Below are 25,210 nucleotides of genomic sequence, written 5' to 3' on the forward strand. Positions count from 1 at the left end.
ACTGCGTAGACAGTAACAGGAGAGCTTCAGCGACTGGAATAAATGAGGATGCATGCATGAGCAACAGAGGAAAAGACAGCGAGAAAAGAGAAAGCAGAACAAGTGAGTCTTAAAATGTGCGATAGGGCACAGATGGAGAACTTGTCTGTATAGCACTTTCAGATTTTATGATGTGTGGATGCTCTCTAAGTTATTGCTTGGAGGAAAAGATCACATACGCTCGGTGAAATTCTTTTTCTCTCTTTCCTTCTCTTCCTCTCTTGCTGTGAAGTCCTGTTTTTTTTCTTACCTCCCTGCTGTCTTGCTGTTATAAAACAAGTCAACTGAAAAACAGCCCTTCCTCAAAAACAGCCTGTGACTTAAAATAAGAGTTTTTTTTTTTTTTTTTTACAAGTGAAGGTGGATAAAAGAGGAGGATAAACACTACATGATTTCCAGAGCAAGCTTTTGTAGTCCATACATAGTGTATGCTTCATTAGTTTGCTGTATGCAGTGTTGCTGTTTAAATGGTAAATACTGCATTTATATAACACCTTTGTCCAAAGTGCTTTACAAGTTGCCTCTCATTAACCCATTCACACATACACTCACACTAATTTGACCATTGGGAGCAATTTGGGCTTTAGTGGCTTCTCCAAGGGCACTTTGACATGTGGACAGGAGGGGGGCTGAAGATTGAACCACTCCTGTGATCAGCAGAGAACTCGCTCTACCTCCTGAGCCACGGACGCCCCCAGCTAATAAGCATCATACCTGCATGTTAACAAAAATAAATAGTAATAATTGTTTGTCATCGCCTTCTAAAACAAACTACACTGTATCTACGTACGTTTTATTAATTGACTGTCTTATTTGTAGGGCTGTGACTTCCAAAACGGCCCTTATGACCACTAAAAAACAATTTGTATGAGTCTTTCCTGATCTAACAATGCTATAGAATGGTTCAATTTTGGTTAAAGGTACCCTGTGGAGACCTCAGCCACTAGTAACGCTATGGGGCATTGCAAGTGGGACTTGCAAATGTTTAATGAGGAAGAAAATGCACTCATCACATTTGTTAGGCCCCAAGGACACACACAATACGTCTTGGTCAGAGACAGTGAATGCAAACATAACCTTTCCTTGTTTACAAGAAAACTCTGCAGGGCACCTTCGAGTTGAGGCAATAAATATACTTAGACAAGGTTAAAGAACAGTTGGTGTTATGTTAGGAATAATTACTCAGTTAAAGTTAGTGAAATACTACCAGGGTCACGTTAAATCTCAAATCAAGGTCCGCTTGCTTTTTCTAGAGCTTCCAGCTGCTTCACTTGATGCAGACGAATGATAATTGGATGCGGTTGAAAGCTCAGGAAAAAGCTAGCTAGCTTGAAGTTCTTGAAGTCAAGAAGCATACGTTGTAAACATATGTTATCCAAATTCACATTTGGGTCAGTGCACACTGTACTTATCATTTTGAGTAAGCTAAAGTAATTTAGTTTAGAAGCTGTCACATACACACAAAAGATAATGTCATGTGTTGTCTGCCCCCCCTCTCTCTTTGTCTTAAATCCAGTGCTGTGTTCAAGAAAACAGAGTGATATGAACAGGCTCAAATTAAGAAATGTAGTCAGGTAGCGGCTTTTATGCAGTACTTGATGTAAACTAACATAATTCTGATAAATGAAGCCTTTCAGATGCAACTTTTCTGTCTAGTGTCAGAATCAGCCACGTGCCCCATCTGTCAAATTTCATTTGTATTGACCTGCTTTGGAAAATCTTCAGTAGCATGTGAGAGATTGGATCCCATTTGTATTTATTTATCTGGGAATAATGGAATCGTCAGCAGATACCTGTGGACCTGTGACACTGCCCAGAATAGAGATCAGTATTTAAACAAATTAAAAACTTATTTCCCACTTTAAGATTGGATTAGAGAAAGTGAAATGTGACAAGGTCTGATCCCTTAATTTGATATTGTCCATGTTTATTATCAGGCTTGAGTTTTATTTCTGCTGCCAATTTTCTCACCTCCATTTATTTTCACTATTTTTTACCCTGGCAGTTTGGCAGTTTTCTTTCTTCATCCTGTTGTCCTTCCCATTTTCTGTTTTATATTTTCTGATTTTCTTGTCTTCTTTATGTCTTTATTCTCTCTCTCGCTCTCCCTCTCTGTCTGTCTGTCTGTATTCAGCCCACTCCTCATGTGGATAAAGTAGGCACATGTGGTAGGCAGCTGTGTCCAGTGTGTGCATGTGCATGCCTACGTGTACATTTCTCTGTCTAAAGTACGGGCACCAGCTGTGGACAGCAGCTGTGTGGATAGCGCATTGTGTGTGTTTGCACCCGTATGCAGGTGTGGGCACGTATCCATTTTATGCAGCAGCTGTGTGTTTTGTGTGTGTTTGGTTACGGACAGCTGTTTTGTAGCAGGTGATGATTTTAGGAGCCAAGCAGACAGTCAGCCAGGCAAGTGGCCAGGGGGACGAGGGGGGAGAGCTAAGCCCAATAAGATGTAAGGAGGGCCTGGGCTGGGCAAGTCAACCAGCCCTTCTGGACCTCTGTTTGATGGCTGCTGGTTCAGGAGGGACCCAGCTGTGGGTGTCAGTATTTATACACTGTTCATATTGCCAGACTCCACAGACAGCTTACTGATGATGACTAGGTCTAGGCTTAAAGTGGTCTTGGCTTAGACCAGATCTAGAGTGGAATCTAATCCCTCCCTACTGATGACCCTCAAAATCAGATTAGTTGTCTACAGTACATGTAAATGCCACATTAGATGTAGAGCAATGAGGTTATTAGATTAAAGCAGAGAAGATACAGTTCACATGATATATGTGAGGAAAGAGGTTTTTAACTGTTGGAAGAAGAGTGATGTGGAAAAAGAGGGAGACAGAGAAGATGGACAGAGAAAGAGGAGAAGACAAGGCGTTAATAAGCAAATAAGGCAGGGATGAAATGAAATAAAAGAGAAAGCAAGATATACAAGACTACAAAGCACAGCAGAAAATTGTAGCTGTCAGCAAATTGTTAGAATAACTGCTGCCTATAAAATGCGAATAGGAAGCGAATGGGACCCATACGGGTTCCTTCTGTCATTCCATCTATATTGAAGACCTGTCGAGAACCTCATTAAAACCTTATGACACGAGCCATACCTCCACTCCTAAAACCAGACAGATGGTTATCAAGCTCTATGATGAGACACCAGCTGTGCTTATGACACAGAATGACATACATAGTCTATTCTGAAAGGAAAACAAGCGGACGAATGCTGTGTTCACGTTTCATATAAATGCTTTGACATTTATTTTGTTACTTAAGAAAAAGCGACACGCAAACTGAAAAGTAGTAAAAAGAGCTTAATTAAAAAGAAAAGATGGCAGACTCTTTCAATGTCATACTTGGTGACATAGTGTAAGGACAATATCCGATCTTGAAAGCTTTTGTACAGGCAGTAAAAAGTGAATTCCTAAGCACTAAAAAGGCAAAGTAATTACAGTGTTATTGGTATTGTGGGCAAGGCCCTTTTTTTCTCCGTATTTGTTTCAGTTAATATATTTTGGCACATGATTAGTGGTATGAATTTAGGATATGATTGTAGGCGGAAATAACTTTTTCAAAAAATGCTGAAAATGTAAAACATACTATTCGTATTAAGCCTGTGTGCGTTTGTTAGCATGGAGTTTTGGAGTGTGCACTTTTTAATATGCTGCACCCATTTCCTGCCAGTAAGTTTCAATGTGAAAAAGAAGAGATAACCCACATGTGACACCGGATTTAAGAGGTAGAGCTTAAGTAACCATTATTATTTATTAGACTCTAAATGGGGATATCCAACCTGTTCATTATCTGTGTAGTACGCCAGCAAGACTGAGGACAAAATGCAACATCTGTGCAATACATCAGAATGTGGAGTTTTTTAAATCTGTAGAGTTTTGTCTCAACTTTTCAAAGTGGGAATACAACAAACTTAGTTTCATTTAAAGTCTGCAGAACTTTCATATAGGCATGGAGCATCAAGCACAAACAAGCTCCCAACTAGATTATAATTAGGTGGCAGACTAGTTTCAGCCATTCAAAACTTCAGTGATTAATGTTGTGTCAGTTATGTCTAAACACAACACAAACTACCATTAATTAATTTTTAACCCGCAAAGATAAAATTAATGATAAAAAGGAGTGAGGCAGAAACATCTCTGATGGAGCACAAGGGTATTAATGGAGGTGTGAATGTCATCGATGTTTGTGTGCTGTACATGGAACGTACACCAGCTACTAAAAGTATATTTTATCTTGTGCTATGATCTGAAATATGGAAATACAGTCTGGAAATAGCATTTTGCTCCTCGAGTGAGATTGAAAGGTTTTAAGAGTAATGAGAGGAGGAAGAATAGGATGTGGTGGAAGCACGTTTACACACACATGCACACCCACACATATATACATCTCATGTGCTATGCCTGCCTGCCCATTAGCCAAAGCTGTCACAGTATACACTAAGCCAGATCATTAATATAGCCATTGTTAGACGTACTTCAGTGGCCATTAGTGTTAGAGAACATAGTGTGGAAGAAAGGCTATGAGAAGATAATAAGCAACATCTGACCTTGTAACTGAGAATATGCTTTTCCTTTTATATGTAATGCAACGGATGCTGCAGCACAATATGTTGATTTGTGTATAAATGTTTATACATGACTGTATAGAGTGCCTTATGTCTTAAATGAATTACAAATAGGACTCATTATTTTTGCATTAAAAAGAATCAGTACATGTATTTGTATTTTGAGGAAAAAGCAGAATATTGGATAAGATATAAATAATGCAAGTACCAAGCTGTGAATCTGATTTATAATATTTATAGTAGTTACTTTGATGGGAACTGGTCTTTTCATCCCAACAAGATGTGCTAAATTTGTCTTTCTAGTCTTGATTTTTTTCCCTGAGAACTAGTATTACATTTTATAAATTGTCCAATACACATCAGAGCCTGAACATTTGAACAAGAATTTACAAAGTAACTGATTCAAATGAAGCCAGGAAATACAAAGGACAGCGTATTTTTTAACAGTCAATCAACTGGCAAAATCCTTCCTTATTGTGCTTCGTCCTCCGCCCTGAGTCACTACACTTTTCATGAATAAACTTGTGCACACTTTTCATGAATAAACTCTTGCAGGAGAATTTTGGCTGCATACTGCTGTTGTGCACTTCTCAGGGAGCCCCACTGTAATGACAGTGGGGCTCCCTGAGAGCTGCACTGTTTTGTTACACCAACCACCAATGATGATCTGGCACAGGACAGGAATTAACATTTTTTAATCAATTTTAGAAAAAAGTCCTCCAGCAATGTCAGCTCCAAACTATGATATCTGAACTGGAGAAGCACAACTATTCAGTTCACCTAGTCACGTCATCCAGATATGCTTTTCTAAACCTTCATGGGGACGATCATTGTCATTTGCTCTATGAGACAGGCATCGTGGTCAGAGTCATGGTCAGTTTTGGTGTTGATGAATGATTAAATATTATTAGACAAGAATATTCTTTGACTGAAGTCTTGTGTGTAATCATATTTATATGAATGTTTTATGTTCCTGTTTTGGCTTTGACAGGTGGTTTGGATGGTTCAGGCCTGAACTCAGCAGTGTTGATGCACAGTGTGCCTTTTTGACATATATATATTCATGACATATTGTATATAGTTCATGGATGGACTTCTGCTGCATTGCCTCTCATTGTACACTTTAATTTTATATTTACCTGTTAGTTTATTTAGTATTTACTGTGACTTCATGATTTAATAAATTCCTCCTGCAGTGTGCATCGGTTGTTATATATTGTCCTGATTAACTCAGAAATATGTCTTCAATACTTTGCATGCATCAAAAATATTAAAATGTTAATTTTGTACATATTTCTTGCTCCGCGTTCATTAAAAAATGCTGTCAGGACTGACAATCTGTCTTGGTGCTAGCATCGCATCAATATTCAGTTCCACTGCCTGCCTGCCACAAATATATATCTGGCATCTACAGGATACTATATACACTCGGAGATATTGTGACGGAAACGTTGGGAAAATGTGTTTTTGTGTGTGTCTCCCTGTGTATATGTAGAAAGATAAGTATTGAGCTGTCTAAATGTCGAGGGTGTGTGATTAAAGACAAAATGAGTGCTGTCAATTGGCGATGACTGCTACTGGGAACAGTGGTTTGTTCCATATTCAGGTATAATTATGGACCATAGGGCCCCTTGACAGGTGCGTGTGCACATTATGTTGCGGTGGTTGGAGGATGATTGCTCTGCACTGTTAGATAGATCTGTGTTTCTACAGGTGTGTGTATTGAATACACTGTGAGACTCCAAACCAAATCATACTGTAGCATAAAGCAACGAGTGACACAAATTTTCCTCACCATTGTTCAGTTCATCTTATTTTTCAGCCACAGCTGCTTTCAGCGTCACGCAGAATCTCGTTTGCATGTGTGTGTGTGTGTGTGTGTCTGTAAATTGACTGTCGCTGCGTGTGTGCCAGGTTGTATTGTCGTGCACATGTTGTGCTTGCCTCCCTTTCCTCCCACTGTGCCTATAATGAAAAGCTAAATGGCCAGGGTTAGCAATGATTAAAGATGGACGGCTACCTAGGAGGAGAAGGAGAAAACAGCAGTCGGGAAATGACAGTTTGAGGTAAATGACAGCTCTGCTATGTTTAGGATAAATGGATAGTGCAGCTATATTCAGCCTTCGCCATCAATTATTCAAAAACCCACCGACAAGACAAATCCCCAGTAACTCAGACTCCTCTGCAGTGGTGGTCGTGCAAGTTTCCAACCAGGTGACATGATTCACCAAGTTCCCTTTTCAGATTCCAATTTCTACAGCTGGGATACATTACATGTTCACATCAGCAAGGGTGCCTCTGTGAATTAGCTCTTAATTATGAGCAATTCACTAAGAATGTTATGGCCTTGTTCTAGAAGCTATTTATCTGAAATTAGCAGTGAAATGTTGGAAATGTCAGCCATTCTTAATCATCATCGTCCCTCCCTCTGTGAAGGAGCAGCATAATGACAGGTGTGAGCCAACCACTCATTTGTGTGTGTGTGTGTGTGTGTGTGTGTGTGTGTGTGTGTGTTTCCTTGTAGATGATGTGACACGTACTGTACAGTTTGTCCTTGCATATGTACGCTGATATTCATGCGTGAACGCGTAAACATGGCTGATAATGTAGCGAGTCTGACAGGTGTGTTCTGATAGCAGATGCGTCAGTAGGTCGTTTGCTGTTTATAATGAGTGTGTGTTTGTTATACAGTGGACCTGTCAGTTGTGTAATCTAATAAGGGGACCCCGGAAACAGCACATTTTGTGTGTGTAATTGTGTGTTACATTGTCAGACATTTCCTAGATAGTTAGAGAGGCAGTGGCAGGTGACACTGACTCAACCTTTTGCTTCCTTCACCGTCATTCAGTTCTTTCCAATGTACAGAGATGTATGTGTCTATTTTTAGCCTACTGATTTTGGTGATCCCTTGTCTTTTTCCTAAGTGCCACCATGACATTTACATTTTTTTTTTTACTGAAATGTCTTGACAGCTCCTGAGTTTCCATGGAATTCAGTATGGATAGCTATGGAGTCCAGTGAATTAATACTAATGACTGAAAGTTTGCATTTATTCAGTGAAATATTTCTCTAACCTCGTCTTCACAGAGTGGAGCGAGACTAATGGTCTCCAGTCGATGTATCCTAATGACTATGGTCATTCTTTGACTTTTCCTCATGTGCATAATTGGTCAAAATCCTCATTCGTCCAATACTTTACCTCCAAAACTAATGACTTGGCAAATGTTAGGATGCTAACACACTTAAGCGGTTTAATAAGGTGAATACCGAAACTTGATGAACGTCACAATTTTCATTGTGAGCATGTTAGTATGCTGATGTTAGCATTAAGCCAACCTCAACCTATATATATATATATATAGCCACTAACTAACTCATTCACCTCCTCTCCTGTCCCTGTAGGACACCCCTCCACCCAACAGTTACAATGTGAGTCGGACATTTGAGGTCAGCGACCGCTTTAACTTACAACAACCCCGAAGTGAAGGAGCTAAAAGACGTCAGAGCTGCTTCCTGTCTGCTGCACCGCGGGAGGATTTCTTCCTGCCATGTGACCCCAGTGTACCAGGTATCGTCCGTCTGTCTGTCTGTCTGTCTGTCTGTCTGTCACGCTGTCCAATTAGCTCCATCTCTGTGGGCCTCTAACCTAATATTTACCTCAATTACACTCCCATTGAAAAATGTTGTTTCAAAATTGATAGATTCATGACTTACTTGGATAATTTATGACGAGCCCCATTTCACCAAGGGACTCAACCCATGAGGCACACCAAAACCGTTTAACCAAAATCCAATTTGCATATAAATAGATTTGGACTGTTTGCATTAGTGTTTCTTTTCTTTGTACACACACACACACACACACACACACACACAAGCATGTGGACGCCCACATTGTGACACACATATTGATATGTACAGTACATCATAACACACACACATACATACAATCGTTATGCCCATTATTGAATTTGCATTTATGAAAAAGCCTATCAGTATATGGAACATTAGGGAACACTGTATTCCTCATCATGCTGGGTCCCCCCCGCGATCACAATTCTAATAATGGTAATTTAACTAATACATTTTTTACAGACACACATATCGCTGCAGAATGTTAGTTTTGGATATATAATACTACATTATCTATAGTGTGTATGATGAATGCATTTTTTTTCATTATGTGCAACTTTAAAAGTCACCCCATGTATGTAAGTTAAAAGGTGTTTGCAGTAAGCTGTTGGGTCACACCAGCACCTAATGCTGTCTTACCGTAAAACCTTGTTGGACCAGTGATGGATGCTTTTTCTTAATTCCCTCATCATCATTTTTCATGCACTGAATTCGATCTGTACCCCTGCGGTCCATTAAAACATTTCAAAACTGATTGTAAAAGTTGTTTCTGTAGTGTCTTAAGTAAGGCTTTGTAAGAGATCTTACAACGTATTTTTATTTCATCAGTGTCTCTTTGCTTGTGTGTTATCATATCAGCATGTGTTTGAATGTACATACAACTCTGTACACCTGTATATATGTTTGTCTCATAGTGTAAATGTATCATGGATCCTTTTTCGAAGGAAACTCACAGTAAAAAAAAAGATTTCTCTGCACTGCTTTCGGTCCTATACAGGACTGCCTGTACACCATGTCTTGATATTGGACAGCAGGGCAGACCAGTATTCTCAGAGCCTGAGCTTTGATCATGCTACAGACAGTTATATGAAAAAAATCTGGTGTACCCTGGTGAGTCAGTTCAGATTTGTACTAGTACAACCCATACTGCTGTGACCTTTGTTGTTCAATATCTATATAAAAAAAGGCACAACATAACTAGCATAGTGTGTGATTTAAACCTTCTATTAACCTTGAGCAAAATATTTTATTAATGCTATGTCTGATTCACATAAACAGCACTGCTACATTATCTGCCACAGCTGATTTGCTGTAGACCTCGTAGCATTGCTGAAGGCAGAATGTGCAGAAAGTTTTAGATTTGATTTAACCTATCTTAACCCTGCCAAAATATAACAGTTGAAAAAAAAAAGGATTAGCTGTGGTGGAGATTCTGTAACATTCAGTCATTAATTAGCCATCTATGCTTTTCCTTTGGGGTTGTGGGAGGCTGCAGCCAATCCTAGCTGACACTGGCGAGGGTGGAGTACACCATGGAATAGTCTGTCACAGGGCTGACACAGAGACGGACCATTCACACTCACATATACACCTACAGGCAATTTTAGAGTCACCAATTAACCTAGCCTGCGTGTATTTGGACTGCGGGAGGATTTTTTAGGTTCTCATGGATCGTGGCTGCTGCTTTGGTCCTGCACGACGTCCACTACATATATTACTACTGTGTCTCTCTATCTGTATCACAGGTTCCACTGCTACTGTTATTATTTTATCATTTATTGTAATTGTACAATATATTTGTGTTGATTTGTTCTGTACACGTGACATCCATTGCACACCTGTCCGTCCTGGGAGAGGGATCCCTCCTCTGTGGCTCTTCCTGAGGTTTCTTCTACCTTTTTTCTCTGTTAAAATGTTTTTTTGTGTACAAGTTTTTCCTCACTCGAACCGAGGGTCTAAGGACAGAGGGTGTCACTCCCTGTACAGACTGTAAAGCCCTCTGAGGCAAATGTACTTTGTGACTTTGGGCTATACAAATAAAATTTGATTTGATTTGATTTTGGATTATAGGTAGTAATATGATGAAAAATATACTTTATAGAGTGCTAAATCCTCTTGCTTTCTTGCACACCGAAGGTCACAGTATGGCATAAAGTACATCGGTGTCTGGAGTTGTAACTTATATGCATCACTTTACATGTTTGCGGGGATGCACCAGTCTGACTTTCCTCCGTTAAAGCAGCTAAATATGAAATTATTGATGTGGATTATGTGTATATGTATTCATCAGGCCCTGGCCAGTACAACCTCAGTGTGAAATCCTACCCTCAAATGGCTCTGATCTCCTCCAGAGAAGATCGATTCAAAGTCTCCATGAACACCAACCCAGGACCCAGCGCTTATCAGGTAAACATGCTGTGAAAGTTACTTTTAACTTACTTCACAACACACTCCAATTTCACATGACTGCTTGAGCAGCTGGCAGTAATACTGCAGTGACATCGGTGCACTATGAATTTGTGTGTCCTTGGATTTTAACGTGTCCATACAACAAATAGAGTGAGATGCGAGAGCCTGTTTGTGTGTCTGGTGTATGCAGAGAGGCCACAAATATCTGTCATTATCTCAAGTTGTGATCCTCAGAGAATCTATCCGGTTTCTCTCTGTGACCTTGTGCTGTGCGGAAGAAATTGATTACTTTGTAACAAAAAAAATGAAAATCCAAACTTTAAAAAGTTTCTGTGGTTTCGAACAGTGTCTAGTGGTGCAACATAACCTGAATATTGCGGTTTCCTGCTCGAGGCGGCTTTTCACTTTGTGAGAGAATTGCTCTTAATTGACCTGCCTGGTTAAATTAAACTGGGAAAAGCGAGTGCCTTTTTATGAAGGGTAATGTTGTTTAATGCAGCCACCTTAGAGTACTGACAGAGACAAATGTACTTTATAGTTGAAGCATAATATAGTTGTAATGAAACCTAACCAGAACCTAATCTCCGTAGGCTCCATGTTTTAATAGGAGTTAGAGCTTTGGGTTACAGCTGCTGGTGAGTGTGTGTGTGTGTGTGTGTGTGAAATGATTGAAAAAGCTAATGTTGCTTCCAGTCCCTGCTCACTTTGAGTAGTGAACATCAAAGACAAAACCACTGGGCTTGATTTAAACCTCGCTACACAGTTCATCATCATGTTCATGTCCATGGGTGTCATGTTATCACAGGGCTCTTTCTTCTCTTTCTCCCTGTCTGCCCTGTCTCGCAGTCTGTCTGCTGTCACCGTGTGGATTTATATCCTAATTTCTTTCCACTCTCTTCTCTTCTGCAGTTCACTGTCCCTGTCCTTTTTTCTCACTGGTCGTTTAGCAAAAAAAAGATGTAGCTGTTTGGGTTGCAAATGGTTTGATTGCCACAGACATTTTTTGGTCAGTTGGTGTTGATAGTTGACAGAAAATCATACTGTTTGTGGTGTTGAAAGAGCTTTTTTTAATAAAGAAAATATTTGTAAAAAAGTTTCACAGTTTGATTTGGCAGAAAAGGATTGACTCTTTGAGGGAGATCTCAAAGAAATCCGAGTAGAAATGAAGATGAAAACAGCTTCAATAAATACACACGAACATTAAATTGGGTTAAATCAGCACTGAAACGAAGCTGATGGGCTGGTGGGTGGAGCTGAGCCAGCAAACACCGTTGGCATGAGTGTATCAGCACAGTAACCGGGAGAAATGTCAGGTTATATTGGCCATGCTGCACACCTGCTTGAACATGATTGGACATCACCAGTCAGGTGGTTGCCAAACAGCTTATGAAGCAGCTAATGCTAATCAGATGATGCAAGCATGACTTAAGCAGCGCTTGAACTTACACTATGCTGCACTCTAGTTCATCAGTTTTCAGCATCGAGCCACAGCTCACTGGAAGTTTAAGTTTCAAGCTCTCTCCGCAGAATCTACAGCCTGTGCTGCCAGTGTCTCTCTCATCCATATTTAGCATTTTTTTTCTCCTTTTCTATGCAAACTGCATCATAAATTAGCAAGGCGTACTGTTGTATGATGGATGTCCATTTTTGTTTGAATGTGATTGGATGTTACCTGTCAGCTGGAAGCCAAACAAGCGAATGCATGTGGAAGCGGCTTGACATATGCAAAATCATTGACATTGGTGAATATTTGCCTCCTGCAAAGTGCAGGTGAAGGGCCGCAGATTTGCAAATTCAACATTGGTGAATTTTGACAGCTGTCGCCACCAATACCGGCTATGTGTGTGTGTGGTTGACCCCTAAAACAGACTACAAACCAGCAGACTGATTTCAGCTTCTGGCACTTCCTTCACTGCTCACGTTTCACTTTGGCAGACGATAGTCACTCGGCTGCTTTTGCATACGTGTGGCCGAGCCAGTGATTGCGAAGCATGAACAAAGCAGCTGATGATTAGCCACTTCATTGCTCAGCCTGACCGAACACTATCCTCTATTCCAGTTCATCAGGTTTCAGCGCAGAACCACAGCTCACCTGAAATTCACCTCGGTCTTATGAAGTTTGTTCTTCTCCAGCTCTCTCTGCTGCACGAGCTTAACATTCTTGTTGCCCACATTTCTCCATCCAGCAGCTGATCTGAGTTTTGCATTTTTTCTTCTTTCTCTTTGTATGCAAATGTGATCATTAACCGTATTTAGATTGAGAGATATGCAGAGAGTTTGAGTTCTCACCGAATTTTGTAGTACTGTCAGTCAAACGGGGCTTTTTTTGACTGACAAGACTAAAAATTCTGTATATGAGTGCAAACAGTCACCTACATGTCTAGTCTTTGTATGTTTCAATTATCTTAGGTTAAATAGTGTTTGTGGCAGCATTTATCACTTTGTAAGGGCTAATCCTCACTAACGTGGGCAGATTGCAGTGCATAACATTTTCCACATACATTTTAATAACCTCTATCTTCCTATGCAGATGTACTGTATGCTTGTGGATGTTCTTTCATCACCATATGCTGTGTTTTTCCTCTCTTTATCTGCTCTCCTCATCCCTCTCTGCCTCTTACCCTGTCTCTCTGCTCCATTTCTCTCTGTTATAAGGGGAAACTGTAGCTGCGGGAATTTTTCCACCGGTGGTAGCTAGTAAAACTGTTGAAGTATCTCTTATTATTCTCCTCTCCTCTCCTCTCCTCTCCTCTCCTCTCTCATCTGAAGGTACAAAAAAAGAAAGAAAAATTGAGCTAAAGCATTAAATTAAAAGTTAAATCAAAAATTTCCATTTGGGCTTGTCAAGAGTTTGTTTGCAGCCACTTTAGAGGCAGTACAGTTAATGTCAGGAGATAATTGGCTAAAAGTAAAAATGTATTTGCTTTGGTTAACTAACCACTAAATCTCGATCGAGGACCGAGGACATTTTGTGAGCAGTTTGCATGTTCTTCTGGTCCTTGCATGGACTTCATCTGGGTTTCCTCCCGTAGTACAAATACATGCAAGTTAAGTTAATTAAAAATTACTTGTAGGCTTATGCAGTTATCTGTTTTAATGTGTTATCCGTTGACAGACTGGTTACCTGTCCAGTGTGGCCAATGTGAGCTTGAAGAGGTTCCAGCCTCCCTCTAACAAGATAAACATGTATGTTGTAGATAACGACCGGATGGAGAAACATATCCTGCAAACCACCACACGTCTGAGCTAATCAAAACTACAAGTGGCAGTTTGAGTCCTTGCCAGTTTACTGTTACTGCTACTACTACTGTATACCTAATTACTATTAAAAATAAACTGAACCTGACGGGTAAAACTGGTGCACCTCTGCACACCCACGAAAACAAATACACACAAATGCACACACATTTCCTGCAAACATGATACATTTAATGCTATTTTGTGACATTTTAAGTCTTTTTTTTAAGATGTCATACTCCATATTAGTAGTGGAATATTTAAATATGCTCGTCGATCTTTTAACTAGTGTATTTGCTCAAAATAATAATAAAAAAAAACAGGTGACACCTTCCACAAGAAGCTTTCTTTGACTTGACTAAATCCCTGATGTCCATGTAGGATTCTTTTATATAGTATGTATAAAAATACACCGAAACACACTAATAAAGAAAGCTGTTGTGATTCATGTTGTACAGAGACTGGTTCTATTTGTGAGTGAGACATTTTATGGCTCAATTTAGCTTTAGGAGCTTTGGTTCTTTTCTTTCAGTGGAATGCATGTCTAAGCTAAGTAATTAGCTGTGCAGCTTGTGAATCTATACGACACCATAGGCCATACAGAGTTAAAGATGGTGTGAAGTGGTGCAGAGAGGGAGAGAGATAAGAGAGCGCTGAAGACAAGCAGGCGGAGAGAGTGGGATGATAGCAAGGAGAGCGAGGGAAGGGAGGGGTGAGAGTGGAAAAAGAGAGACGGGGACAGAGGTGAGACAGCGAGGAAAAGGTGGTGGAAAAGCGTCGAGGAAGAGAAGCGGAGAGACAGACAGCAGCAAATCGAGCACTTGAAGAGGGTAGTTAAATTCAACAGTTGAAAATGTGTTCTGAGAGGCTGCAGTCTGAAGCAGATGGCGCGTAATGGAATAGTAGCTATTTAAGCATCAGTGTGTGGTTGTGCATCCATCCATACATGTGCCTGTAATGTCACAAAGCTATCTACTCGAGCGGCATTAGGTCACAGTGAGGGCTCATTCAGTGCTTCCATTAAATGCACCATGTTCGCCACCTACTTCTAGAAAAGGAAGGCTCTATTACCCTTTCTCACTCATGACACTGTTCTGATCGGTTAAGCTTAATTTAACAGTGGGTGGAGTGTGGATAAAAAAAGACGCACGGAACAGACACCGAGCAGAAACAAATATTAATTAAATGCTGTGATCTTTGCTGATATATAAGCCTGCAATGGGAAAGCACATGCAGAGACGAAGAAAGAAGCTCAAGATTATTTGATATTCATCATGAGTCAGAACAGACGGTGTCAAAAACACAGCTGACATTTCATCCAACCTTTTCTCAGGGCGTGCTGTTCATGTCTCCAGTTTTTATACTTTGACTTTTTTTCTACTTGCCGCCTGATTTTCAGTTTGTTACATCCTTTTCATGTGAGTGTTGGAAGCTATAGTGCGTGTGCGTGCGTGTGTTTATTCCTATTCCGTGTGTGGAAAATTCAGATATTATTCATCAGGGCCCATTTTCCATAAATCTAGCCATTGTAACTCTATGGGTCAAGCTAACTTTGCACTCTGTACATCTGTTGGAGAGATTTGGGAAAATGAGGATGCTTATTTTTGTGTCTGCAGCTCTCCACAGAATAGCCATTATAGTTAACTTCATAGGGATCTACAGCTGGATGATCTCACCCACTGACCTAACTACAATCCTATATCACTGCATGCACATTTCTGCCTCATTTACCCCTATATATGTCATTTTGTGTCCTTGTTTTCCTGAAACTTTACAACCAAGGTGGCAGGTGCAAAGTTAGGATGACCAATAGAGCCACAGTGGTCACATTTATAGGAAATAGGCCAGATTGAAGATACCAAAAATTTACTTTAAATTAATCAATGCTTGCAAACTGATTCAGACAGCCTACTCAAGTCACACTCACATGGCATATTTTTCTCATTAAACACAATGAAAAAGCATATGCATATCACTAAAGTACATGGACCAAAAAACACACGTTATGAACATATGTTATGACTGCTCACTGACGCCTTCAGGGTCCAATATTCCCAGTGTGTGCATCCAAAAAGTTTTAGGAGTAAAGAGTTTATGTCTCCCCCTCTGTGTTGTTGTTTTATTACCTTTATTACTAACTCTATTCTTCTCTGTATCTGAGAGTGGAAGTGCTTTGCTTTGGAAAAGTGAAACGCCACAGCGCTGGATGATACATTCTTTCTGATGGTTCAAGTACAGCAATTTTGGCGGTCTCACCAACATATACCAGTCCACATAGGCATCTGAGCATGCAGGTGCAGTTTGACATTAAAGCTGATTTGTGAATGAACTCCTATTTTGTGAGTGAATATCTCCAGTCATGTCTCCTTTCATTTCTGGCTCCTTTCAGAGCCATCAGGACTCACTGCTCAACTAGAAGCTGTGCTGTCAGTTTCTGCTCTTCATAACATTTCAGAGGTTCCACTTTAGCATCCAGCTGAGAGCTTGGTAGGGAATTATGATTGCAACTCCCTGCTGTGCTGAGCTTGGTGTATGGGGAATGGTGATGTCAGGGTGTAGATACCACTGTACATAGTCTACATTCAGATAAGTGTTGGGTGACTTTTGATCATTATCACCCCTTGATGGTTAACCAGAAAAACAACTATTTGATTATGGCTGAGGTAGCATGATGTTGTTGTACCGCCTCAGACCTCTGAAGACTATCTTTCCCAGCCAAGTAGCCAAGTAGCCTTAACCAAACCTCACCCATAAAGGTGGCAGTTCAGATGGCACTCTTCTTAATCATTGCAACACCACTGACAACAACCTATTTTGTTGTTTGTGTGTGTCTGTTTTCATAAATCCTTCTCTTTGTGTGTGATGAATGTGCACATCCATTATGCTCCACATGCACAGAGAATTATCATTCTTTGTTCAGCTGGATTGTGTGTATGTATGAGTTGGAGCTTGTGTTACATTTCTGTATGTGTCGTGTAATGCATGTGTGTTGTGGGAAAGACTTTGCATTCAGCACTCTTTCCTCTGTGCCTGTGTGCACACTTGTACACGTCTGCATACATAGCGAGCAACATCATCACCAACTCCCTGCATAGAGCCCCTTTCCCTTCTCCCCTTTTTGACCTAGTGAAACATCCCATAATCTCCCTCATCATTGCCATGCCGGTGTTGTCGTCACTTCCAAGGGCTCTTCTCCATCTCCCCGACCTCCTGGGCAACCCTGAGGGTGACCTGGAGTTGAACCTGCAACCCTTTTTTCCCATTAGGATCGATACTGAGATCTGAGCTGCCCCGCCAATGTGCCTAAATCCTACTGTATCTCCTCAGGCATACTGATGTGTGTATGTGCTCCGGGAGGTTAGAGGAGGAGGAGGGGGAAGATTGAAAGGGAGAGAGAGCTTTGATAACATAAGAGGTAGATTTCTCAGGAAGTACATAGGTGGGAGGGATGGTAGGTCAAGTATGTGTACATACAACGTATGTACGCATGTACAGTATGTCTGCATCTTTGTGTGTGCGTGAGAGGGAAAGAATTTTCTTTTGTCTTTGACATTGCTTTGGTGAGGTGATTTTAAGGCCAGACTTTGAAGTGCATGTACTGTTGGCTTTCTCTCATGTTCCCCTTGGAAAGACCTGAGACAGAAAGACTAATCATTTGTGTGTGCTGCTGTGTGTTTTGTGTCAATGTTACAGTTTAGCTTGTGTGAATTCAACCTTAATCACTTCTTTCTCGTGAAGCATGGCAGAAAGAATTGAGCCCCGCTGTTCATGTGTTCAGGTGATTGTTCGAGTTTGAAGGCATTGCTTTTTGAGTGTGAGTTATGTTTGTAGATAAGATTGTAATGCAATCAATAAATAAGTATATACTACAGACTTAAGCGTGCATGGTTTCTGAGCTGTAAACTGATTTATTTACCTTCATATGAACAAAGAGTGTTCATATAAATGGATCATTTGGTATTTTCCAATCTGGACCCTGTATTGCCATGATTCTGACACTTATAACGACAAGCACATTTAATGGACATATTTTGAAAGTGCACAATTGCTCCTAAGGATTACACTGTAGCCTATTTTGCTACTGCCAACTGCAGTGCTCATTCAATACTGGCCCAAACTGAGAACTCATCGTCCACATTAGTTACTTACTCATTTTATGTTTATGCCATCTTTTTCTAACGTTCTTCTTAGTATTTTGGCACAGAATGGTTCAGATTGGATTGGATTTTTGGGCTAAGGCTACATATGGTGGGGTGTCTATGTTGGGTGTGTGGTTATACTTTAATGACAACAGTCTAGTGACCTTTTCCATTGACACTATAAACATCCAACAGCATCAAAAGTCGAAAGACCAGAAGAAGAAAATCGCTGGCGATACGGATAAATGTCACTACGATTACAGACTGATGAGTTGGAGGGAGTACTGCTCATCGTTGTATGCACACTAAAAGAGCATGAGATGTGTATCTGGATCACCTATTGTAAGAGATGAGGTCGTGTACATGGATGATTAAGTGGAACATGTGTATAAAATGATTTCCATGCCTGCTTGAACTACCGCACGGCTCCATCCTTGAGAGAAGTTTTGTGTTGTGTTTTTGTGGCCTGTCCATTCCTTGGAAGATGCTGTAAAGCTGTTTCATGTGAGGCTGTTGGCTTTAGTAAGCAGGTTCATACACTGTCAAGGGATTCAGTTTATGTGACGTTTTATTAGACTGTTAAATGCAGTAAAAACCAGGGTGATTGGTGGAAAACGCCAAGAACCCGTTGATTACTCCTGTTTTAAAGACAAAAGATAACCACGTCATTCTCACTTCTTCATACTGCCGTCCATTCATACATTCATTTTTGACCTTTCCTTCATTTATATGTCATATAAATTCATATGTATGTCCTGTTCAACAACAAAGTTTGCAATTATGAATTCATATTTCTCTTTTTATGATTTTCATCAGCCCGTTTACAGTGTAACATGAGCTTGTTTGGATCTTTTTCAGAGTACTGCTTATTATTGTTTATTGTTTAATATTCAGAATATTGTTTAATCCCACATAAGTATCAAAACACAATACATTTTGTGTAAATCCTGATGCATTTAGGACACTCTACATTTGTGTTTATATGTACATTTGTCATTGGTGTGTATACCCACTCTGTATTGTTCTTATTTTATTTCCCTCAGCTTTCCTCACCTCTGTTCTGTTTGTGTCTCTGCAGTTGAGTCCAGGTGTCATGAACACAGTAATGAAGGGCACCTTCAATGTGACTCTCAACAACCCTCTGGGTCCCTGCTCTACCCCCCGTATGCACCCTGGCCTTTTAAAGGCCCACAAGACCATTAACACTGTCACACCCAACACCTTCATCACCAGCAGGACGTCTTAGAGCTCTTTGTGGGTCAAATTTCAGAGGTGAAAGGTGAGTGGTGTAAAAGGTCGATCTTGAGGTCACCACATTTCAATTCATATTCTGTGAAAAGCTGACTTTTCATGAATATTTATGGTTCTACCCATTTCTGTTGAATGTATAAGAGATTATGAGTGAGCTTGTTTTCAGTTATTGAATTGTGAAAGTAACTATAATCCATGATATTGCAACAATAATATCTATTGTAATCCAAAATAAAGCTTAAGGAGGTTTCCCAAACAAGCTGTCTTTAGATGAATTGCGATAATGACAATCATCACTGAAGCACTTTCTTACACTCTTGTGTCTCTTTCTGTTGGCATAATTTCTACTCCCTGCCATCCCTTGAAAGGTTACTTAAGCAGTCTGTCCAATTTCTGTTTGTTTTGCTGTGTGTGTCTGTGTTTACCAAAAATCAAATAACAACACACAGTAGATCCCTAGAGCTGTTGTTTCGGTAATAGTCTTTTCAAGGGTTAGAAATTGCCCTCACAGTTCATTTCACAGTTAATTTACAAATCAGAGCAGCTAATAACTAGATTTTTTTTTTTTAAGCCTAAAATTTGTTTTGAGTAAAATGCTGACTGATTAACTAGTTTCCTTCCTTTTTTTATTGTTTCAGGCAGTAGTTTTGGAGGAAGATGCTGTCTCTTTATTCAGTGTCGCAAAGTCAAATAAATACAATGCGCCCTGCATCTGCAGCTGATGGTTTCCTCATTCTTTACTTGCAGTAATGACAAGCTTAACACGCTGATTCGGCTGTTTTTGTGGATCACTTTCCCGCTATCTGAAACCATTTTCTTAATCAATAACAATTAGAAAGCTATTAATGTGAATATTGCCTGGGCTTTCCAAAGCATGTTATTCTTAAAAAAGGGCACTTTGTTTTCCTAAAGCAGCGATTAACAGATCCAATCTGACATAAATAGAACAAATATTAAAAATGATGGGACGGTTCTACTATATAATTTTAGTGTACTGCTTGTATTGATTAACAACAGGAGAGCCAGATAAGTGGTAGCACAGGATCACATGCCTAAAGCTTGTTTTGAACTCACACAGTCTACGTCTTAACTTCCAGGATTGTCAGAAATCACGTTTTATTTAATGACAGAGGTCCAGCGAATGAGACAATTGGAAAAATGTTCTTAGAATTGCTAAAGATTCACAGCTGCACATTATTGCTTGGCATGCATAAACGATAAGGCCATTCATTATGTATATTTGTGCTGATACAGGTGTGAAAGTCATATAGAAGACTCATAACTTATGTTTCGTTGCACACAGCTATGCTTTGCTCATTAATCAAATTACCCTCCCCTTTTGTTTCATACACATTCACATGTTGCACAACATACTGGACAGGAAAACACATCCAAACCCAAAAGAGGCACCTGAGAGGTTAAAATCTCATATATACAAGCATGGATTTTAGGTGTGCTAGCCTATCTATAGTGGTGTTATTTGATTCCTTTGACTAGATTTTAACTCAGCATGTGTAGGAGAGATCTGATGTGTGACTACAGCATGAAATATTTAGTGTACAATGTTCTGATGCTTTGAAACGCCCAGTGTGAGGAGAGAGGCTAGACAGTCAGGAAGAGGGGTGAGAGAAAAGTAACCACATAGTTAAGACTGATACAACTCTCATAGCAATATGTGTAGTAGTAGTAAATATGAATCTTCAGTCAGCACCCGGTTTCAGCTATTATGCTTAATGACTGAAAATAAGAGTGTCACTACTGATTTCCCAGCAATCTCTTAGTAACGACTGCTGCTGGCCGATAAATAGTGCACCGGATGACCTCATGTAAACCAACGGCTACTTGTTTTTACACTCAGGTATTTGTAGCTTGTTAAAGCAACATTGCCTAGCAGCGCCTTCGGTTTTCAGAGTGCAGCACTGTCTGAGTATGGACAGCCGCACTCATGCATGCACTCATGCTAATAAACTGAGCTCACATGAGCTAACAGCATCTCTTACTGCCCATCAGGAAACACTGTAAATCCACATTGTCTCAATCGTAGATCTTGTGCATACCTACACTTAAGCCCAACTGGGCTGCAGAATTAAAGCAGTGAGAATATGCTCACTATAGCGTACAGTTAAACGATATTGATTTTATTTCAGGTGGACCGCATTTTTTATGTGGCTAAAACACATTTTTCTGCTGACCCTGTCCACAGCAGTGCTTTACTACATGCCAGGACCTATGTCTGCTTCTCTCACTTGACTGTGCATAAGTACTATCCCTTAATGGTCTATACCACTGACCAGTAGTTTTTAATATCAGTGTGGATGTATGTATTTGATTTACTGAAAAACTGAGGGAGGACAAGTTCCTCAAAGAAAGTGTACGGGAAAACATCTGAAAGCTGAAGTGAAGTTCTTGACCTTGTACGTCTCATATCGGAGAGGCAGAGATGGCTGGCTGGTGCGATGTGATGCGGGCGGTTCAGAGTGTCAGATAAACCACTTTTACTGGCCGTTACTACTGGAGAGTGTAGATTTATGCTCCTCTTCTCTGCTGATCACTGTCCATAAATCAGCTATTCATGGCTGTGTGTGAATGTGTGTGTTCTCGGTCCTTAAAGACAAAGAAAGAAAGCAACACGAGGTGTTTAAGCAGCAGATGCACACATAACTCTAAGCAGTGAAATCTTTTTGTCTTGCAATTTGGTCATATCTGGTTTTAAATAACCTTTCCATTCAATGACTCGTTCCACCCCCTGCCCACTTTCCTTCCTTGTCCTGCTGTGTTCAAAATGTCTCTGTGAGCGTTCAGAGTAACAGGTTCGACTGAGTACAATGTCTCTGATTGCTCCTATGGGCCTTTTAACCTAATGAGGTGTTTACCCCCTATCATTATTCAGCTGGGAGCGGAGCAGAGGGAGACAGAGAGAGAGAGAGAGAGAGAAAGAGAGAGGGAAGGGCAGGGGGTAGAGAGAGAGGATGGTAAGATAAAGAGCAAAATGGAGACAGAAGAAAGCAAAGAAAAACAGGATGAAGTAAAGAGAGGCTAGTGGGGGGATAGAGAAAAATGGGAGATTGTGTACGGGCAGAGGAGAGATCAGAGAGCTGAAAGCAAACGAGAGGCAGAGGAGGAAAGAAAGGCACAGAGGAAGGGGAAAGAGCCTGGTGTTATTTATGCCTCCCTCGGCACTCGTCTTTACCTTTTTTTTTTTCCCTGCGAGCTGTTTTACATCGGCGATCTAATTAAATCAAATAAATCACAGTGCACACACACAAGTGAACACACACAGCCACAACAGCCCCTCCTGATTCTGGGATTGTGAATATCTCCTCCCCTCTCCCCCTTCCACCCAAGATTGAATAAATCTCGATTACGGTGCATTACACGGCACATCATTCATGTTGTTTATAGGTCTAAAATATGCAAACAGACCAGGGGCATAAAAGTGATCGATGCTCAAATGGGTCCTTTTTCCTGTTCTGTTCTCATCTCATCTCTCACACAGCACCAAGCACCGTCACTTACAGATGTCTGCTGTGGGATGAAGACGTATTGTGTCCTTACTCTGTCCCCCTCATGACGGCTATTGTCTTTGTACCCAGGCATCAGAAAGGCATTTTTATTACCTAATTCACTAAAGCACTCTATCTCTGTTGTTGAGCCATTATTAAATCTAATTAGCTCTGCCAATCCTTGAAGCTGTCCCTGAGAGATCTCATGATAATTGTATAACAGGGGCATGTTGATCAGTGTTTTTATTGTTACATTGGGACTATACATGAAACACAGTCAGCAGCTGCTAGATCTGCAGTTTGTTTCCAGGAAATAACTGATCCTGTAAGGTAATTGGTTGAGCATATGTTGTCCAAATATGTTAGCAATTTTATAATTTTTTGGCCAAACCAAGCATGAAATTAATATTCATATTCCATGATGAACTTAGTTTTTTTGTAAACAGATTACAGTAAAAATGCACAATGGCGATGCGTTTGTTTTATTTCTTTCTTTTATAATATCTTCTGTATTTGCTCTTAATAGGGTAAGATGTTGTAAAATAAGATTGAGCAAAGAGATTTCATTGTTTGTTCGAGCTGACATTTATTTTACATCATCCAGTGCTTTTTAAATGGTTTCCCATGGTGGCACTTAAATGCTATGACAAAGACAGGGTTTAAGGCCGTACCTGTAGTTTGTATTTTAACTTGTTTTGGGTATTTTTTTTTTAAGTAAATAGTGTAGTTCATTAAAATTGTCTCTATAGATTTTCTTTAACTTACAATCTTGGTAGCAGGAGACAGTTGCTCTAATGTGCACAAACCATGTCAAAGATTTAGATGGATGCAGTATATTTTGTCGTATTTGGAGCTTGTAGATGGACAGTGGAATTATGCATTATGCCGTAAGAGTGGTTTGTGAGGGTTTTTTTTTACTTTTACTTTCACAATGAATGTCATTAAAAGCAAAATTTCTTTTGTGGTACATGTATGTGAAAGTAGAGAATGTCATTAATCAAACTCACTCAGAGGTCAAACTAGTTTTATCAATCCTCTGCTGACCTTATAACTCATCTTGTCAATACATGTAAATGTAAAGTACTATATTTAGCCACAATCATCTTGAGATGACAGCTTCACGCTCGCAAATACAGCTCGGTGAAAGCCAGATTAGCCGATGTCTTTAATTAAAGGAGATGTACAGAAGTGCAGAAGAATCAATGCGGAGGTTAACAAGTGCTGACAAGGGCAGAACAGACGGTGAGGCTTCATTTAGATACAGTGAGAAGAACGAGACAGGGTCTCAATCGGTGCCAGTCACTGCTGAACTTCTCCCTGCGTTAAAGGTGTATACCTTTAGGCTTGGAGCCACTGTGGATAATTCTTTCCCTAACGTAGTGCACAAGGGCGTTATGGGTATTTCATGTTGTAAAACTTGTCAGACAGCTGTTTGAGGCTTGGGCGGAGATGAAATTCACCAAAGAATTACTCAGCTTAAATGTTTGTTGTATATTACATGGAAATGATGATGCTTAGTTTTCTATACAGTCATCCTGGTGGACCAGCGGTCTAAGACGTAAACTGTGTCACTTAATATCCTGGTTTGATTGAAGTAAGTCTTTGCTCCTTGTGTTTCCTCTCATTCTGTACCAACATTTACTGTATGTAACAGAAAACTGCTTTGTTGTTATAGGTGCATGGAGTGATCGACTGATTAATTAAAAAAGCTAAAAAATGCAGACACATTTCACACACTGCCAGACACTAGCTGGGCAAAGGAAATCTCAAATTAAATATATTTCATACACTTGCTAAACTACTTCAAATCTCTTCCATTTCCCTCTTACAAACATAAATGCACACACACATATTGCTTCATCAACGTCTTCATTTTCTTTCACACACACTCTCCTCCCCATCTCTCCTCCTCTTTTTTCTTCACTTTCCACCATCGCTGCAAGTTACTGATAAATTATTTAACTCTTGTCTGAGACAAATTGTCTCCCTCATTAAGATTAACTCTTGCCCAGTAAATTTTCTCTGCTGACCTCAGTAAGAGGGCAGTAATTTCAAAAGACAGTGTGTTTCCTCTTTTGGCTGCTTATATTTCTAACTATCAATACTTCGAAGCACATACTGCAGTGATACTCAATTTAAGGCCATTTTCTAAGAAGATAAATTGATTCACAGTGGGATTTTTTTTTGTAGTTGTTGTTTGTTTATACCAATTAGTAAATGTTAAATAATGTCTCTTGGCTGATGCTTGGGAAGTTGCAGTGCACAGAAGGGGTGACACATCCACCTGATGTGCACTTGGCTGCTGTGACTGCATTTGCCTTTCGGCAAAGACGGTGAGGTCAGTCAACATCCAAAGATTAACAATGAAAACAGGCAATTCAATGAAAAATGGACTAAGATTAGGATTTCTTTATTGTCATAGTACAAAC

General features: G+C 40.0%; 1 protein-coding gene across 4 annotated transcripts in view; it reads left to right on the forward strand.

Annotated features, from left to right (window-relative positions):
• stpg2 (sperm-tail PG-rich repeat containing 2) overlaps positions 1 to 25,210 on the forward strand; it is a 58,128-nt gene that overhangs the window by 32,245 nt on the left and 673 nt on the right. The window contains exons 11-14 of one of the 4 annotated variants that reach the window (XM_019276014.2): positions 8,012 to 8,177; positions 10,533 to 10,648; positions 19,106 to 19,306; positions 19,917 to 19,995. In XM_019276014.2, the coding sequence (XP_019131559.2) occupies positions 8,012 to 8,177; positions 10,533 to 10,648; positions 19,106 to 19,273 (450 nt within the window). In that variant the 3' untranslated portion in view covers positions 19,274 to 19,306; positions 19,917 to 19,995. Of the gene's footprint in view, positions 1 to 8,011; positions 8,178 to 10,532; positions 10,649 to 19,105; positions 19,307 to 19,916; positions 19,996 to 25,210 lie in introns of those variants that run through there. The other 3 variants (XR_003461633.1, XM_019276015.2, XR_003461636.1) reach the window with 3 other exon arrangements.

Source organism: Larimichthys crocea, chromosome III (assembly GCF_000972845.2).
Source record: "Larimichthys crocea isolate SSNF chromosome III, L_crocea_2.0, whole genome shotgun sequence".
Classification (NCBI taxonomy): domain Eukaryota; kingdom Metazoa; phylum Chordata; class Actinopteri; family Sciaenidae; genus Larimichthys; species Larimichthys crocea.